This window comes from Rhinoderma darwinii, chromosome 10 (genome assembly GCF_050947455.1).
Source record: "Rhinoderma darwinii isolate aRhiDar2 chromosome 10, aRhiDar2.hap1, whole genome shotgun sequence".
Taxonomy (NCBI): Eukaryota; Metazoa; Chordata; class Amphibia; order Anura; family Rhinodermatidae; genus Rhinoderma; species Rhinoderma darwinii.
In genome coordinates, this window is record NC_134696.1 from 103,384,322 (window position 1) to 103,403,749 (window position 19,428).

General features: G+C 57.2%; 1 protein-coding gene across 1 annotated transcript; it reads right to left on the minus strand.

Moving 5' to 3' along the window:
* Nucleotides 1–4,621: 4,621 nt before the first annotated feature.
* PSENEN (presenilin enhancer, gamma-secretase subunit) lies at nucleotides 4,622–11,456 on the minus strand. The gene is made up of 4 exons (XM_075839076.1): nucleotides 11,349–11,456; nucleotides 8,497–8,617; nucleotides 5,090–5,194; nucleotides 4,622–4,948 (listed from the first exon to the last, which is right to left on the minus strand). Exons 2-4 carry the CDS (start codon nucleotides 8,555–8,557, stop codon nucleotides 4,809–4,811), a joined length of 306 nt encoding a protein of 101 aa, XP_075695191.1. The 5' UTR covers nucleotides 8,558–8,617; nucleotides 11,349–11,456; the 3' UTR covers nucleotides 4,622–4,808.
* Nucleotides 11,457–19,428: the final 7,972 nt, after the last annotated feature.

Sequence of the window (19,428 nt, forward strand, 5' to 3'; positions counted from 1 at the left end):
TATATACACACACACACACGTGACCCCCCCCCCCCCCCTCCCTCTGGAATTGGCCAGAACATCAGTGAAGCTTCCAGAAGAGTCATGGAAAGTATCCAGATCCACTGACGGGCCGGGGGACAAGCGCAAAAATATACACAATGACTGATCATCCCCCATACACAGACCGGTCAAACTGCTGGCTGCTTATTTACAGTCTATTGCTCCCTGTTATCAGCCATGTCAGGCCGACTAGTGTTCTTCAATGCGATGAGTGACAGGAAGTGTAACCACCCCCCTCCCCCATAATCACTACTTTATGTCAGATATCTCCAGTGCTGAGGACCGTCTATATGTGACTGATATCAGCGGCTCCTCTTATAACGATGCTGTACAATTATAAGGTGACCGCTTTAGGGATACTGGCCCTTTAAGGCTGAGTTCATAGATATGGGATTATGTGCGGGTTTTGAGAACCCTCCTGCTGCTCTTCCTGTCAGTAGGAAAGTGTTTATTGTTTTTATTTGCAGTTCTTTCAAAATAAATATCACAGGCAGCAACCTAACGCTTCTCACAGCTGAGGATTTGTTATAATTGTATCCAGTTGCTGCTGTTTAGCTCATAGGTGATTGTCAATACTGGTTACTATTGTAGCAAACCCTCATCTGTGAGCAATACATGAATTACAGCCTAAATTTTAGTCCAGAGCAGCATTCATTATTCTGCTTGTTATTAGAAACAGTCGGCAAGCTTGTGTAGATTTCCCCTGCCAGCTAAATGAGCTCCTATAATAACAGGGGGCATTACATTTTTTCTAAATCAGATGAATGTGGTATAAAGGTGGCACTAACCAGAATGCAAATTACAAGAGCAATCACTATACAGACAAAGCCTGCAGAACAGCGAGTGCAGCTCTGGAGTATAATACAGGATGTTACTCAGGATCAGTACAGGATAAGTAATGTATGTACACAGTGATTCCACCAGCAGAATAGTGAGTGCAGCTCTGGAGTATAATACAGGTTGTAACTCAGGATCAGTACAGGATAAGTAATGTAATATATGTACACAGTGACTCCACCAGCAGAATAGTGAGTGCAGCTCTGAAGTATAATACAGGATGTAACTCAGGATCAGTACAGGATAAGTAATGTAATGTATGTACACAGTGACTCCACCAGCAGAATAGTGAGTGCAGCTCTGGAGTATAATACAGGATGTAACTCAGGATCAGTACAGGATAAGTAATGTAATGTATGTACACAGTGACTCCACCAGCAGAATAGCGAGTACAGCTCTGGAGTATAATACAGGATATAACTCAGAATCAGTACAGGATAAGTAATGTAATGTATATACACAGTGACTCCACCAGCAGAATAGTGAGTGCAGCTCTGGAGTATAATACAGGATATAACTCAGGATCAGTACAGGATAAGTAATGTAATTTATGTACACAGTGACTCCACCAGCAGAATAGTGAGTGCAGCTCTGGAGTATAATACAGGATATAACTCAGAATCAGTACAGGATAAGTAATGTAATGTATGTACACAGTGACTCCACCAGCAGAATAGTGAGTGCAGCTCTGGAGTATAATACAGGATGTAACTCAGGATCAGTACAGGATAAGTAATGTATGTACACAGTGACTCCACCAGCAGAATATTGAGTGCAGCACTGGAGTATAATACAGGATGTAACTCAGGATCAGTACAGGATAAGTAATGTAATGTATGTACACAGTGACTCCACCAGCAGAATAGTGAGTGCAGCTCTGGAGTATAATACAGGATATAACTCAGGATCAGTACAGGATAAGTAATGTAATGTATGTACATAGTGACACCACCAGCAGAATAGTGAGTGCAGCTCTGGAGTATAATACAGGATGTAACTCAGGATCAGTACAGGATAAGTAATGTAATATATGTACACAGTGACTCCACCAGCAGAATAGTGAGTGCAGCTCTGGAGTATAATACAGGATATAACTCAGGATCAGTACAGGATAAGTAATGTAATGTATGTACACAGTGACTCCACCAGCAGAATAGTGAGTGCAGCTCTGGAGTATAATACAGGATGTAACTCCGGATCAGTACAGGATAAGTAATGCAATGTATGTACACAGTGACTCCACCAGCAGAATAGTGAGTGCAGCTCTGGAGTATAATACAGGATGTAACTCAGGATCAGTACAGGATAAGTAATGTATGTACACAGTGACTCCACCAGCAGAATATTGAGTGCAGCACTGGAGTATAATACAGGATGTAACTCAGGATCAGTACAGGATAAGTAATGTAATGTATGTACACAGTGACTCCACCAGCAGAATAGTGAGTGCAGCTCTGGAGTATAATACAGGATATAACTCAGGATCAGTACAGGATAAGTAATGTAATGTATGTACATAGTGACACCACCAGCAGAATAGTGAGTGCAGCTCTGGAGTATAATACAGGATGTAACTCAGGATCAGTACAGGATAAGTAATGTAATGTATGTACACAGTGACTCCACCAGCAGAATAGTGAGTGCAGCTCTGGAGTATAATACAGGATGTAACTCAGGATCAGTACAGGATAAGTAATGTAATGTATGTACACAGTGACCCCACCAGCAGAATAGTCAGTGCAGCTCTGGAGTATAATACAGGATGTAACTTAGGATCAGTACAGGATAGGTAATGTAATGTATATACACAGTGACTCCACCAGCAGAATAGTGAGTGCAGCTCTGGAGTATAATATAGGATATAACTCAGGATCAGTACAGGATAAGTAATGTAATGTATGTACACAGTGACTCCACCAGCAGAATAGTGAGTGCAGCTCTGGAGTATAATACAGGATGTAACTCAGGATCAGTACAGGATAAGTAATGTAATTATGTACACAGTGACTACACCAGCAGAATAGTGAGTGCAGCTCTGGAGTATAATACAGGATGTAACTCAGGATCAGTACAGGATAAGTAATGTAATATATGTACACAGTGACTCCCCCAGCAGAATAGTGAGTGCAGCTCTGGAGTATAATACAGGATATAACTCAGGATCAGTACAGGATAAGTAATGTAATGTATGTACACAGTGACTCCACCAGCAGAATAGTGAGTGCAGCTCTGGAGTATAATACAGGATGTAACTCAGGATCAGTACAGGATAAGTAATGTATGTACACAGTGACTCCACCAGCAGAATAGTGAGTGCAGCTCTGGAGTAGTATAATACAGGATGTAACTCAGGATCAGTACAGGATAAGTAATGTAATGTATGTACACAGTGACTCCACCAGCAGAATAGTGAGTGCAGCTCTGGAGTATAATACAGGATGTAACTCCGGATCAGTACAGGATAAGTAATGTAATGTATGTACACAGTGACTCCACCAGCAGAATAGTGAGTGCAGCTCTGGAGTATAATACAGGATGTAACTCAGGATCAGTACAGGATAAGTAATGTAATGTATGTACACAGTGATTCCACCAGCAGAATAGTGAGTGCAGCTCTGGAGTATAATACAGGATGTAACTCAGGATCAGTACAGGATAAGTAATGTAATGTATGTATACAGTGACCCCACCAGCAGAATAGTCAGTGCAGCTCTGGAGTATAATACAGGATGTAACTCAGGATCAGTACAGGATAAGTAATGTAATGTATGTACACAGTGACTCCACCAGCAGAATAGTCAGTGCAGCTCTGGAGTATAATACAGGATGTAACTTAGGATCAGTACAGGATAAGTAATGTAATGTCTGTACACAGTGACTCCACCAGCAGAATAGTGAGTGCAGCTCTGGAGTATAATACAGGATATAACTCAGGATCAGTACAGGATAAGTAATGTAATGTATGTACACAGTGACTCCACCAGCAGAATAGTCAGTGCAGCTCTGGAGTATAATACAGGATGTAACTTAGGATCAGTACAGGATAAGTAACGTCATATATATATATATATATATATATATATACACAGTGACTCCGCGGTTTATTGTAATTCTAGATGGAAACTGTGTGTTTATAGGGGGGGGGGGGGGGGGAGAGATTCGGGCAGCTGTGTGGTCTGCGTGTCATTCTCTGCATTGTCTCCTATCTGATATCATCACAGACACTTGACCCCGGGGGACGCTGCAGGTTATATATAGCTGGACATGGTGGAGTTTCCATAGCAGTCATAACATTTACTCCGGGTCAGACTGCACGGACCTGTGATGGGGAGAGTACTGGAAATCTGCCTGCAGGGGGCGCTGTAAACATAGATTATCTCGGATAATCCACAGTGACCATAAATTCTTGATTTTATCTGATTGTTAAGAGATTTCTACTCAACCGCTTATTACTTATCTGTTTCCGGGAAAGCTGGGTGATCACCAATATGGCAGCTGTTCTGCAGATCCTACCGGAATTGTCACCCAGCTTTCCCAGCCTCCTGAATAGAGCACTAGATTTGCAGTGCAGGGCTACAGGAAAGTTGGGGGACCCCCTATAGGCGCTGTGGTGCCATATTTGTTTTCACCCAATTTTTACCGAAAGAAAACGTGCATAGCATGAGCGCATCTTGGCGATATTGTCCCTGGACACCCCTCCCCCCGATTGACGGCCGGAGAGTAAAGAGAACGACCAATAGGATTGAACCTTAGTTTTTTCTTTAATATTTTATTGGACAGTTATAATAGATCCGGCCCGTTATACAGCGAGACGCCGCTCCAGGCTGGACGCGCTCCCTTGGTCTCGGTGTCGTGGGTTGCGGGGCAGAAGAAAGAAGGAGATCTATGCGGTTCTGGTGGTCCCAGGTCTGGAATTGGTGCCCCCCACATCAGGGGATGCCTAGTGGAATAGTGAAGGACAAGTAGTCGCCGGTGGCCCCCCAGCTGGCACGATGCGTCTGGTAGATGCTGATCCACGTGGTGAGGATGACCAACCACACAAAGAGGCCGAGGGCGGAGCGCTTCACGTCTGCAGGGGACAGCACAGAATTAGCGGCTGCGTCATTGTATGGCCGCCAATATGGCCGTCGTGGCAAATCTTATCTCTAGACAGACGTCCATTCATAACCGTGACCACCTCGGTGGAGGTAACGGACCCCCCGATACTCACAGCTCTGGATCTGGGGCTGCTCAGTGTACGATGGTTTGAAGAACGCTTCCTTAAAGAACCACGTGACGTTAACAAGCCACAGGAACGGCAGCAGCGCAAATCCCCCTGCGGAAAGAGTGAAGGGGTTAATAGTGTGTCCATCAATAAACCACCGGACACCAGGGACCGGAGAATAAACCACTAGACACCAGGGACCGGAGAATAAACCACTAGACACCAGGGACCGGAGAATAAACCACTAGACACCGGGGACCGGAGAATAACCACTAGACACCGGGGACTGGACAATAAACCACTAGACACCAGGGACCGGAGAATAAACCACTAGACACCAGGGACCGGAGAATAAGGGTATGTTCACATGGCCTATTTACGGACGTAATTCGGGCGTTTTTGCCCCGAATTACGTCTGAAAATAGCGCCTCAATAGCGCTGACAAACATCTGCCCATTGAAAGCAATGGGCAGACGTTTGTCTGTTCACACGAGGCGTATATTTACGCGCCGCTGTCAAATGACGGCGCGTAAATAGACGCCCGCGTCAAAGAAGTGACCTGTCACTTCTTTGGCCGTAATTGGAGCCGCTATTCATTGACTCCAATGAATAGCAGCGCTAATTACGGCCGTAATTGACGCGGCGTTCAAGCGCCTGCACATGCCGGTACGGCTGAATTTACGGGGATGTTTTCAGGCTGAAACATCCCCGTAATTTCATCCGTTACGGACGCCCTCGTGTGAACATACCCTAAACCACTAGACACCAGGGACCGGGGAATAAACCACCGGACACCGGAGAATAAACCACTAGACACCAGGGACCGGGGAATAAACCACCGGACACCGGGGAATAAACCACTAGACACCAGGGACCGGGGAATAAACCACTAGACACCAGGGACCGGAGAATAAACCACTAGACACCGGGGACCGGGGAATAAACCACTAGACACCAGGGACCGGGGAATAAACCACTAGACACCAGGGACCGGGGAATAAACCACCGGGGACCGGAGAATAAACCACTGGACACCGGGGACCGGAGAATAAACCACTAGACACCGGGGACCGGGGAATAAACCACTAGACACCGGGGACCGGAGAATAAACCACTAGACACCGGGGAATAAACCACTAGACACTGGGGACCGGAGAATAAACCACTAGACACCGGGGACCGGAGAATAAACCACTAGACACCGGGGACCGGAGAATAAACCACTAGACACCGGGGACCGGAGAATAAACCACTGGACACCGGGGACCGGAGAATAAACCACTGGACACCGGGGACCGGAGAATAAACCACTGGACACCGGGGACCGGAGAATAAACCACTGGACACCGGGGACCGGAGAATAAACCACTGGACACCGGGGACCGGAGAATAAACCACTGGACACCGGGGACCGGAGAATAAACCACTGGACACCGGGGACCGGGGAATAAACCACTAGACACCGGGGACCGGGGAATAAACCACTAGACACCAGGGAACGGAGAATAAAACACTGGATACCGGGGACCGGAGAATAAACCACTAGACACCGGGGACCGGGGAATAAACCACTAGACACCGGGGAATAAACCACTAGACACCGGGGACCGGAGAATAAACCACTAGACACTGGGGACCGGAGAATAAACCACTAGACACCGGGGACCGGGGAATAAACCACTAGACACCGGGGACCGGAGAATAAACCACTAGACACCGGGGACCGGAGAATAAACCACTAGACACCGGGGACCGGAGAATAAACCACTGGATACCGGGGACCGGAGAATAAACCACTAGACACCGGGGACCGGGGAATAAACCACTAGACACCGGGGACCGGGGAATAAACCACTAGACACCGGGGACCGGGGAATAAACCACTAGACACCGGGGACCGGAGAATAAACCACTAGACACCGGGGACCGGGGAATAAACCACTAGACACCGGGGACCGGGGAATAAACCACTAGACACCGGGGACCGGAGAATAAACCACTGGACACCGGGGACCGGAGAATAAACCACTAGACACCGGGGACCGGAGAATAAACCACTAGACACCGGGTACCGGAGAATAAACCACTAGACACCGGGGACCGGAGAATAAACCACTAGACACCGGGGACCGGAGAATAAACCACTAGACACCAGGGACCGGAGAATAAACCACTAGACACCAGGGACCGGGGAATAAACCACCGGGGACCGGAGAATAAACCACTGGACACCGGGGACCGGAGAATAAACCACTGGACACCGGGGAATAAACCACTAGACACCGGGGATCGGGGAATAAACCACTAGACACCGGGGACCGGAGAATAAACCACTAGACACCGGGGATCGGGGAATAAACCACTAGACACCGGGGACCGGAGAATAAACCACTAGACACCAGGGACCGGGGAATAAACCACTAGACACCGGGGATCGGGGAATAAACCACTAGACACCGGGGACCGGGGAATAAACCACTAGACACCGGGGACCGGGGAATAAACCACTAGACACCGGGGACCGGAGAATAAACCACTGGACACCGGGGACCGGAGAATAAACCACTAGACACCGGGGACCGGAGAATAAACCACTGGACACCGGGGACCGGAGAATAAACCACTGGACACCGGGGACCGGAGAATAAACCACTGGACACGGGGACCGGAGAATAAACCACTAGACACCGGGGACCGGAGAATAAACCACTAGACACCAGGGACCGGAGAATAAACCACTAGACACCGGGGACCGGGGAATAAACCACTAGACACCAGGGACCGGGGAATAAACCACTAGACACCAGGGACCGGGGAATAAACCACCGGGGACCGGAGAATAAACCACTGGACACCGGGGACCGGAGAATAAACCACTGGACACCGGGGAATAAACCACTAGACACCGGGGACCGGGGAATAAACCACTAGACACCGGGGACTGGAGAATAAACCACTAGACACCGGGGACCGGAGAATAAACCACTGGACACCGGGGACCGGAGAATAAACCACTGGACACCGGGGACCGGAGAATAAACCACTAGACACCGGGGACCGGAGAATAAACCACTGGACACCGGGGACCGGAGAATAAACCACTGGACACCGGGGACCGGAGAATAAACCACTGGACACCGGGGACCGGAGAATAAACCACTGGACACCGGGGACCGGAGAATAAACCACTGGACACCGGGGACCGGGGAATAAACCACTAGACACCGGGGACCGGGGAATAAACCACTAGACACCGGGGACCGGAGAATAAACCACTGGATACCGGGGACCGGAGAATAAACCACTAGACACCGGGGACCGGGGAATAAACCACTAGACACCGGGGACTGGGGAATAAACCACTAGACAGGGATTGTATATACTCGGTGTATTTTGCCCGGTCCGTCACTCACCCAGGTAATACTTCCTACATAACTGCAGCTTTTCCTCATTGGGGACTCGCTCCAGGTTCATGGTGGAGAGTTGGGGGGCTGGGATATTTGGGGTACACTCGTGGTCAGTATCTCTCCGTCTCTGCAATGGTAAAGTAGAAAGAAGATCAGAACAGGAATGTTTATTCTCAGCCGCAGATGACACGTCGCTTACTGACTGTTTCCATTCATGTTTCCCTGGATCTCCCACACGTCCGGACTGCTCATCCTGAGCCTCCTGGTTCATAAATAGAATACTAGAAGTACAGTGAAGACTGGCACACATGCAGGTCAGCACATTCCTAGGCCATTCCGGGTCTGTAGAAAGCTGGGTGGTGGCCATTAGAAGAGTGAAAGAACGGACTCATCGGGTGGATGTCCCATCTCTTATTCCCAAGCCCGGGCAGCAACAACGAACCGGGAGACAAAGGGTTAAAGCGCCCGGGACCTCCCGGTAATGATTTACCACGGACTGCGGATGAGTTGCCTGTGTCGGAGTATTGAGGTATTTTGGCGCTGTGCCCCCCACATCCCGCCTCCTGTGCCCCCTCCAGCCTCCCGTCTCACCAGGGCCGTATTTGGTCATGTTTGAAATTCGTTTTTACGTCTCACAGAATCCCAGACACGAAGTTTCCTGCGGGATTAACCCTTCAGTGTCCGCAGCGTTTCCCGGTTTTATGTAACTAAAACATAATCGTTGTATAACGAAACGTGCTTTCTAATCGACTTCTTCGTCATTTTCAAAACCTCTGCTTGCTGTCAGTGAATGGGGGGTGGTACAGACCTAACACTTCTCACAGCTGAGGGTTTGTCACAATTATATTTAGTCGAGAGAATCCTCTGTGAGGTAAACGCATCATCTGCACAAATCTCTCTCCTGTCCTGATAGTTTGCTACACTGTATCAGTGCAGGAAAAATGTATCAGTCTGGAGTTCACAGAGAATGGGTTTGACTGGATGCAATTGTAGCAAACTCTCAGCTGTGAGAAGTATTGGGTCAAACTGGATTTTTTTAGCCAATGGATGTAAACAAGAATGTTGTGATTTACTGACAGCAAGCAGAGCTCTTGTAAATCGTAAGGAATTATTACACACATTGTATTAGATAGTTGTAGAACATTTCATTATATAATGATTAACGGGGTTGTACCAGAATCAACAATTGTCGCCTGTTCACGGGACCCCACGGATCGCGAGAATGGGGCTCCACCGCAGCGGGGACATTGAATGGAGCAGAGGACAGTTCGGCGCTCGGCCGGTTCCGTCAGTTCGGCGCTCGGCCGGTTCCGTCAGTACGGCGCTCGGCCGGTTCCGTCAGTTCGGCGCTCGGCCGGTTCCGTCAGTTCGGCCGGTTCCGTCAGTACGGCGATCGGCCGGTTCCATCAGTTCAGCGCTGAGGTCCTGGGTTACGACTCTAACCAAGAGCCACATCTGCCTGGAGGTTGTATCTTCTCCCACACCCCAAATATTTAGATTATAAGCTGCAGGGGACGGGGGGCGATGACTTCTGTCCAGCGCCGCGGAATATGTTGGTGGTTTATAATAAACAGAATTAAATAATAAACGATCGTCCAAATAAATCTCGCGGCCGACATTTGTCAAGTGCTCTGCTCCCCCCGACCTTCCATATCTTACTGTAGAGAGAAAGCTGCTTAGCGGTGTCCGGGGACTGCGGCGAGCGACGCTACATGGAAAGGTGGGTGTATGTCACATAGCTGGGGGGGACTGCGGCCGGGATCATCATACGAGGGGGGACTACGACCATCGTACAAGGGACTGCAAACGTACAAGGAGGGACCGCGGCTGCGAACGTCGTACGGGGAGGGACCGCGGACGTCGTACGGGGAGGGACCGCGGACGTCGTACGGGGAGGGACCGCGGACGTCGTACGGGGAGGGACCGCGAACGTCGTGCGGGGAGGGACTGCGGACGTCGTGCGGGGAGGGACTGCGGCTGAGAACGTCGTACGGGGAGGGACTGCGAACGTCGTGCGGGGAGGGACTGCGGCTGAGAACGCGGTGCGGGGAGGGACTGCGAACGTCGTGCGGGGAGGGACTGCGGCTGAGAACGTCGTATGGGGAGGGACTGCGAACGTCGTGCGGGGAGGGACTGCGGCTGAGAACGTCGTATGGGGAGGGACTGCGAACGTCGTGCGGGGAGGGACTGCGGCTGAGAACGTCGTACGGGGAGGGACTGCGGACGTCGTACGGGGAGGGACTGCGGACGTCGTACGGGGAGGGACTGCGGACGTCGTACGGGGAGGGACTGCGGACGTCGTACGGGGAGGGACTGCGGACGTCGTACGGGGAGGGACTGCGGACGTCGTACGGGGAGGGACTGCGGACGTCGTACGGGGAGGGACTGCGGACGTCGTACGGGGAGGGACTGCGGCTGCGAACGTCGTACGGGGAGGGACTGCGAACGTCGTGCGGGGAGGGACTGCGGCTGAGAACGCGGTGCGGGGAGGGACTGCGAACGTCGTGCGGGGAGGGACTGCGGCTGAGAACGTCGTACGGGGAGGGACTGCGGTCGGGAACATAATATAAGGGGTGGGGGCTGTGGTTGGGAACATAATGTGGCAGAAAATAAAAGTAGAGGGTATGAATAATAAGATTTTGTTCTTTCCAGGGTTAAACCTGATGAATAACCAACACCGTGCCAGCATGCGAATTGGGCAACTTCTGGACCTACGCCCAAAGCATGCTGGGATTTGTAGTCCTCCGCGCCACGCCGCATCTAAGTCACGTGACATACAACATAATCATGACATAACAGATCGCAATAATTATTATTATTAGTATTAAACAAAAAAAATACGATAAACATCTTCTCACCAAGAAACTTCCTTTTCCTGTATGGCGTTCCTGCGCTTAGGAATGCTGGGAAATGTAGTTTAGGAATCCATCAGGAGTGTCCACGCATGCGCCGCCGTAATTTCGCAGCATGGCCTCACGGGAGTTGTAGTCTTATAGTGAGAATTTGAACTGAAATGGAGACATTTCGGGCGCACTGTGACCCCTTATTTTTGTTAGGCGCTACTTTGGGATGGACTTTGGGTGCAGACGCCTGAGAAGAAGCTTTAGAGGGGGAAGATTTTATATTATTTGCCATCAGTGATCGAACTGTGGACTACAATGGAGGCGTGAACTGATTCCGGAAGCGGATATGACGTCTTCATAAACAGGAAGTGGGTCGTTGTAAAGGGGGTGGAGACAGTCCGTGGAAGATGGCGGAATACTTGGCTTCGATTTTCGGGACTGAGAAGGATAAGTAAGTCCGGGGAACCGGGGGAGGTTTGTGGTGAGGGGGAAGGGTCGTGTGAAAGACCCCGTAACGATCAGTAACGACTTGGAGCCCCGAGCAGGCCGTGGTCCCTGAGATGCTTTAGTTTGTTCGCGCCTGATTGTTCTGTGTGATCGCTGAGCCGCATATCCTCATCTCCGTGTAGAATCGTCCCGTCCACCCCACGTGCTTCCTCCGTGCTCCGTCCGTTTATATACCGCTGGTTTTCTGGTGAAATTCCTTCAATCCGGCATCCATGTGGCCTAACAGGTTCCGGATTATAGGATGCCAGATTACAGGAATCTCCATGTATTTCAAAGATAATTTTTTGTAAAACTGGTTTCCATTAAGTAAATGCCCAGACAAAGATTCATCCCGAAAAACTCCAACAAGCAAAGAAACTGATTCCCCCCCCTCCTCTCCGCCGATGTCCCCCCCTCCCTCTCCACCGATGTCCCCCCCCCTCCTCTCCGCCGATGTCCCCCCCCCCCCTCCTCTCCGCCGATGTCCCCCCCCCCTCCTCTCCGCCGATGTCCCCCCCCCCTCCTCTCCGCCGATGTCCCCCCCCCCTCCTCTCCGCCGATGTCCCCCCCCCCTCCTCTCCGCCGGCGTCCCGTCCCCCTTTCCTCTCCGCCGGCGTCCCGTCCCCCTTTCCTCTCCGCCGGCGTCCCGTCCCCTTTCCTCCTCTCCGCCGGCGTCCCGTCCCCTTTCCTCCTCTCCGCCGATGCGTCCCGTCCCCTTTCCTCCTCTCCGCCGATGCGTCCCGTCCCCTTTCCTCCTCTCCGCCGATGCGTCCCGTCCCCTTTCCTCCTCTCCGCCGATGCGTCCCGTCCCCTTTCCTCCTCTCCGCCGATGCGTCCCGTCCCCTTTCCTCCTCTCCGCCGATGCGTCCCGTCCCCTTTCCTCCTCTCCGCCGATGCGTCCCGTCCCCTTTCCTCCTCTCCGCCGATGCGTCCCGTCTCCCCCTTTCCTCCTCTCCGCCGATGCGTCCCGTCTCCCCCTTTCCTCCTCTCCGCCGATGCGTCCCGTCTCCCCCTTTCCTCCTCTCCGCCGATGCGTCCCGTCTCCCCCTTTCCTCCTCTCCGCCGATGCGTCCCGTCTCCCCCTTTCCTCCTCTCCGCCGATGCGTCCCGTCTCCCCCTTTCCTCCTCTCCGCCGATGCGTCCCGTCTCCCCCTTTCCTCCTCTCCGCCGATGCGTCCCGTCTCCCCCTTTCCTCCTCTCCGCCGATGCGTCCCGTCTCCCCCTTTCCTCCTCTCCGCCGATGCGTCCCGTCTCCCCCTTTCCTCCTCTCCGCCGATGCGTCCCGTCTCCCCCTTTCCTCCTCTCCGCCGATGCGTCCCGTCTCCCCCTTTCCTCCTCTCCGCCGATGCGTCCCGTCTCCCCCTTTCCTCCTCTCCGCCGATGCGTCCCGTCTCCCCCTTTCCTCCTCTCCGCCGATGCGTCCCGTCTCCCCCTTTCCTCCTCTCCGCCGATGCGTCCCGTCTCCCCCTTTCCTCCTCTCCGCCGATGCGTCCCGTCTCCCCCTTTCCTCCTCTCCGCCGATGCGTCCCGTCTCCCCCTTTCCTCCTCTCCGCCGATGCGTCCCGTCTCCCCCTTTCCTCCTCTCCGCCGATGCGTCCCGTCTCCCCCTTTCCTCCTCTCCGCCGATGCGTCCCGTCTCCCCCTTTCCTCCTCTCCGCCGATGCGTCCCGTCTCCCCCTTTCCTCCTCTCCGCCGATGCGTCCCGTCTCCCCCTTTCCTCCTCTCCGCCGATGCGTCCCGTCTCCCCCTTTCCTCCTCTCCGCCGATGCGTCCCGTCTCCCCCTTTCCTCCTCTCCGCCGATGCGTCCCGTCTCCCCCTTTCCTCCTCTCCGCCGATGCGTCCCGTCTCCCCCTTTCCTCCTCTCCGCCGATGCGTCCCGTCTCCCCCTTTCCTCCTCTCCGCCGATGCGTCCCGTCTCCCCCTTTCCTCCTCTCCGCCGATGCGTCCCGTCTCCCCCTTTCCTCCTCTCCGCCGATGCGTCCCGTCTCCCCCTTTCCTCCTCTCCGCCGATGCGTCCCGTCTCCCCCTTTCCTCCTCTCCGCCGATGCGTCCCGTCTCCCCCTTTCCTCCTCTCCGCCGATGCGTCCCGTCTCCCCCTTTCCTCCTCTCCGCCGATGCGTCCCGTCTCCCCCTTTCCTCCTCTCCGCCGATGCGTCCCGTCTCCCCCTTTCCTCCTCTCCGCCGATGCGTCCCGTCTCCCCCTTTCCTCCTCTCCGCCGATGCGTCCCGTCTCCCCCTTTCCTCCTCTCCGCCGATGCGTCCCGTCTCCCCCTTTCCTCCTCTCCGCCGATGCGTCCCGTCTCCCCCTTTCCTCCTCTCCGCCGATGCGTCCCGTCTCCCCCTTTCCTCCTCTCCGCCGATGCGTCCCGTCTCCCCCTTTCCTCCTCTCCGCCGATGCGTCCCGTCTCCCCCTTTCCTCCTCTCCGCCGATGCGTCCCGTCTCCCCCTTTCCTCCTCTCCGCCGATGCGTCCCGTCTCCCCCTTTCCTCCTCTCCGCCGATGCGTCCCGTCTCCCCCTTTCCTCCTCTCCGCCGATGCGTCCCGTCTCCCCCTTTCCTCCTCTCCGCCGATGCGTCCCGTCTCCCCCTTTCCTCCTCTCCGCCGATGCGTCCCGTCTCCCCCTTTCCTCCTCTCCGCCGATGCGTCCCGTCTCCCCCTTTCCTCCTCTCCGCCGATGCGTCCCGTCTCCCCCTTTCCTCCTCTCCGCCGATGCGTCCCGTCTCCCCCTTTCCTCCTCTCCGCCGATGCGTCCCGTCTCCCCCTTTCCTCCTCTCCGCCGATGCGTCCCGTCTCCCCCTTTCCTCCTCTCCGCCGATGCGTCCCGTCTCCCCCTTTCCTCCTCTCCGCCGATGCGTCCCGTCTCCCCCTTTCCTCCTCTCCGCCGATGCGTCCCGTCTCCCCCTTTCCTCCTCTCCGCCGATGCGTCCCGTCTCCCCCTTTCCTCCTCTCCGCCGATGCGTCCCGTCTCCCCCTTTCCTCCTCTCCGCCGATGCGTCCCGTCTCCCCCTTTCCTCCTCTCCGCCGATGCGTCCCGTCTCCCCCTTTCCTCCTCTCCGCCGATGCGTCCCGTCTCCCCCTTTCCTCCTCTCCGCCGATGCGTCCCGTCTCCCCCTTTCCTCCTCTCCGCCGATGCGTCCCGTCTCCCCCTTTCCTCCTCTCCGCCGATGCGTCCCGTCTCCCCCTTTCCTCCTCTCCGCCGATGCGTCCCGTCTCCCCCTTTCCTCCTCTCCGCCGATGCGTCCCGTCTCCCCCTTTCCTCCTCTCCGCCGATGCGTCCCGTCTCCCCCTTTCCTCCTCTCCGCCGATGCGTCCCGTCTCCCCCTTTCCTCCTCTCCGCCGATGCGTCCCGTCTCCCCCTTTCCTCCTCTCCGCCGATGCGTCCCGTCTCCCCCTTTCCTCCTCTCCGCCGATGCGTCCCGTCTCCCCCTTTCCTCCTCTCCGCCGATGCGTCCCGTCTCCCCCTTTCCTCCTCTCCGCCGATGCGTCCCGTCTCCCCCTTTCCTCCTCTCCGCCGATGCGTCCCGTCTCCCCCTTTCCTCCTCTCCGCCGATGCGTCCCGTCTCCCCCTTTCCTCCTCTCCGCCGATGCGTCCCGTCTCCCCCTTTCCTCCTCTCCGCCGATGCGTCCCGTCTCCCCCTTTCCTCCTCTCCGCCGATGCGTCCCGTCTCCCCCTTTCCTCCTCTCCGCCGATGCGTCCCGTCTCCCCCTTTCCTCCTCTCCGCCGATGCGTCCCGTCTCCCCCTTTCCTCCTCTCCGCCGATGCGTCCCGTCTCCCCCTTTCCTCCTCTCCGCCGATGCGTCCCGTCTCCCCCTTTCCTCCTCTCCGCCGATGCGTCCCGTCTCCCCCTTTCCTCCTCTCCGCCGATGCGTCCCGTCTCCCCCTTTCCTCCTCTCCGCCGATGCGTCCCGTCTCCCCCTTTCCTCCTCTCCGCCGATGCGTCCCGTCTCCCCCTTTCCTCCTCTCCGCCGATGCGTCCCGTCTCCCCCTTTCCTCCTCTCCGCCGATGCGTCCCGTCTCCCCCTTTCCTCCTCTCCGCCGATGCGTCCCGTCTCCCCCTTTCCGCCTCTCCGCCGATGCGTCCCGTCTCCCCCTTTCCTCCTCTCCGCCGATGCGTCCCGTCTCCCCCTTTCCTCCTCTCCGCCGATGCGTCCCGTCTCCCCCTTTCCTCCTCTCCGCCGATGCGTCCCGTCTCCCCCTTTCCTCCTCTCCGCCGATGCGTCCCGTCTCCCCCTTTCCTCCTCTCCGCCGATGCGTCCCGTCTCCCCCTTTCCTCCTCTCCGCCGATGCGTCCCGTCTCCCCCTTTCCTCCTCTCCGCCGATGCGTCCCGTCTCCCCCTTTCCTCCTCTCCGCCGATGCGTCCCGTCTCCCCCTTTCCTCCTCTCCGCCGATGCGTCCCGTCTCCCCCTTTCCTCCTCTCCGCCGATGCGTCCCGTCTCCCCCTTTCCTCCTCTCCGCCGATGCGTCCCGTCTCCCCCTTTCCTCCTCTCCGCCGATGCGTCCCGTCTCCCCCTTTCCTCCTCTCCGCCGATGCGTCCCGTCTCCCCCTTTCCTCCTCTCCGCCGATGCGTCCCGTCTCCCCCTTTCCTCCTCTCCGCCGATGCGTCCCGTCTCCCCCTTTCCTCCTCTCCCCGCCGATGCGTCCCGTCTCCCCCTTTCCTCCTCTCCGCCGATGCGTCCCGTCTCCCCCTTTCCTCCTCTCCGCCGATGCGTCCCGTCTCCCCCTTTCCTCCTCTCCGCCGATGCGTCCCGTCTCCCCCTTTCCTCCTCTCCGCCGATGCGTCCCGTCTCCCCCTTTCCTCCTCTCCGCCGATGCGTCCCGTCTCCCCCTTTCCTCCTCTCCGCCGATGCGTCCCGTCTCCCCCTTTCCTCCTCTCCGCCGATGCGTCCCGTCTCCCCCTTTCCTCCTCTCCGCCGATGCGTCCCGTCTCCCCCTTTCCTCCTCTCCGCCGATGCGTCCCGTCTCCCCCTTTCCTCCTCTCCGCCGATGCGTCCCGTCTCCCCCTTTCCTCCTCTCCGCCGATGCGTCCCGTCTCCCCTCCCCCTTTCCTCCTCTCCGCCGATGCGTCCCGTCTCCCCCTTTCCTCCTCTCCGCCGATGCGTCCCGTCTCCCCCTTTCCTCCTCTCCGCCGATGCGTCCCGTCTCCCCCTTTCCTCCTCTCCGCCGATGCGTCCCGTCTCCCCCTTTCCTCCTCTCCGCCGATGCGTCCCGTCTCCCCCTTTCCTCCTCTCCGCCGATGCGTCCCGTCTCCCCCTTTCCTCCTCTCCGCCGATGCGTCCCGTCTCCCCCTTTCCTCCTCTCCGCCGATGCGTCCCGTCTCCCCCTTTCCTCCTCTCCGCCGATGCGTCCCGTCTCCCCCTTTCCTCCTCTCCGCCGATGCGTCCCGTCTCCCCCTTTCCTCCTCTCCGCCGATGCGTCCCGTCTCCCCCTTTCCTCCTCTCCGCCGATGCGTCCCGTCTCCCCCTTTCCTCCTCTCCGCCGATGCGTCCCGTCTCCCCCTTTCCTCCTCTCCGCCGATGCGTCCCGTCTCCCCCTTTCCTCCTCTCCGCCGATGCGTCCCGTCTCCCCCTTTCCTCCTCTCCGCCGATGCGTCCCGTCTCCCCCTTTCCTCCTCTCCGCCGATGCGTCCCGTCTCCCCCTTTCCTCCTCTCCGCCGATGCGTCCCGTCTCCCCCTTTCCTCCTCTCCGCCGATGCGTCCCGTCTCCCCCTTTCCTCCTCTCCGCCGATGCGTCCCGTCTCCCCCTTTCCTCCTCTCCGCCGATGCGTCCCGTCTCCCCCCTTTCCTCCTCTCCGCCGATGCGTCCCGTCTCCCCCCCCCCCCCTTCCTCTCCGCCGATGCGTCCCGTCTCCCCCCCCCCCCCTTCCTCTCCGCCGATGCGTCCCGTCTCCCCCCCCCCCCTTCCTCTCCGCCGATGCGTCCCGTCTCCCCCCCCCCCTTCCTCTCCGCCGATGCGTCCCGTCTCCCCCCCCCCCCTTCCTCTCCGCCGATGCGTCCCGTCTCCCCCCCCCCTTCCTCTCCGCCGATGCGTCCCGTCTCCCCCCCCCCCTTCCTCTCCGCCGATGCGTCCCGTCTCCCCCCCCCCCTTCCTCTCCGCCGATGCGTCCCGTCTCCCCCCCCCCTTCCTCTCCGCCGATGCGTCCCGTCTCCCCCCCCCCCTTCCTCTCCGCCGATGCGTCCCGTCTCCCCCCCCCCCTTCCTCTCCGCCGATGCGTCCCGTCTCCCCCCCCCCCCCTTCCTCTCCGCCGATGCGTCCCGTCTCCCCCCCCCCCCTTCCTCTCCGCCGATGCGTCCCGTCTCCCCCCCCCCCTTCCTCTCCGCCGATGCGTCCCGTCTCCCCCCCCCCCTTCCTCTCCGCCGATGCGTCCCGTCTCCCCCCCCCCCCTTCCTCTCCGCCGATGCGTCCCGTCTCCCCCCCCCCCCCTTCCTCTCCGCCGATGCGTCCCGTCTCCCCCCCCCCCCTTCCTCTCCGCCGATGCGTCCCGTCTCCCCCCCCCCCCTTCCTCTCCGCCGATGCGTCCCGTCCCCCCCCCCTTCCTCTCCGCCGATGCGTCCCGTCTCCCCCCCCCCTTCCTCTCCGCCGATGCGTCCCGTCTCCCCCCCCTTCCTCTCCGCCGATGCGTCCCGTCTCCCCCCCCCTTCCTCTCCGCCGATGCGTCCCGTCTCCCCCCCCCTTCCTCTCCGCCGATGCGTCCCGTCTCCCCCCCCCCTTCCTCTCCGCCGATGCGTCCCGTCTCCCCCCCCCCCTTCCTCTCCGCCGATGCGTCCCGTCTCCCCCTCTCCGCCGATGCGTCCCGTCTCCCCCCCCCCCTTCCTCTCCGCCGATGCGTCCCGTCTCCCCCCCCCTTCCTCTCCGCCGATGCGTCCCGTCTCCCCCCCCTTCCTCTCCGCCGATGCGTCCCGTCTCCCCCCCCCCTTCCTCTCCGCCGATGCGTCCCGTCTCCCCCCCCCCCTTCCTCTCCGCCGATGCGTCCCGTCTCCCCCCCCCCCCCTTCCTCTCCGCCGATGCGTCCCGTCCCCCCCCCCTTCCTCTCCGCCGATGCGTCCCGTCTCCCCCCCCCCTTCCTCTCCGCCGATGCGTCCCGTCTCCCCCCCCCCCTTCCTCTCCGCCGATGCGTCCCGTCTCCCCCCCCCCCCTTCCTCTCCGCCGATGCGTCCCGTCTCCCCCCCCCCCCCTTCCTCTCCGCCGATGCGTCCCGTCTCCCCCCCCCTTCCTCTCCGCCGATGCGTCCCGTCTCCCCCCCCCTTCCTCTCCGCCGATGCGTCCCGTCTCCCCCCCCCCCCTTCCTCTCCGCCGATGTCCGTCCCCCCCCTCGGCACATTTTAGCCTTCACTTATGATATTGCGCAGATACTTGTTTATTCATGGGGTCATGGGGGGGGGGGCATCTTGTGAATTCTCCCCCATCCATATCCCCGAACCAGGACGGATGGATGTGTTAGAGGGGGATGGAGAGCAGAGGACCCCCCCCCCCCCCTCTGAGCCAGATCTGAGAGCCGCTCGTCTGATTGGCCGCCGTATAATACCACATTTCATGCAGCAGCTTCAATAGGAACCCCTGTGATGGGTGACGGTGCGGCTCGAGGTTCCCCTTTAAGTCCCGGTCACC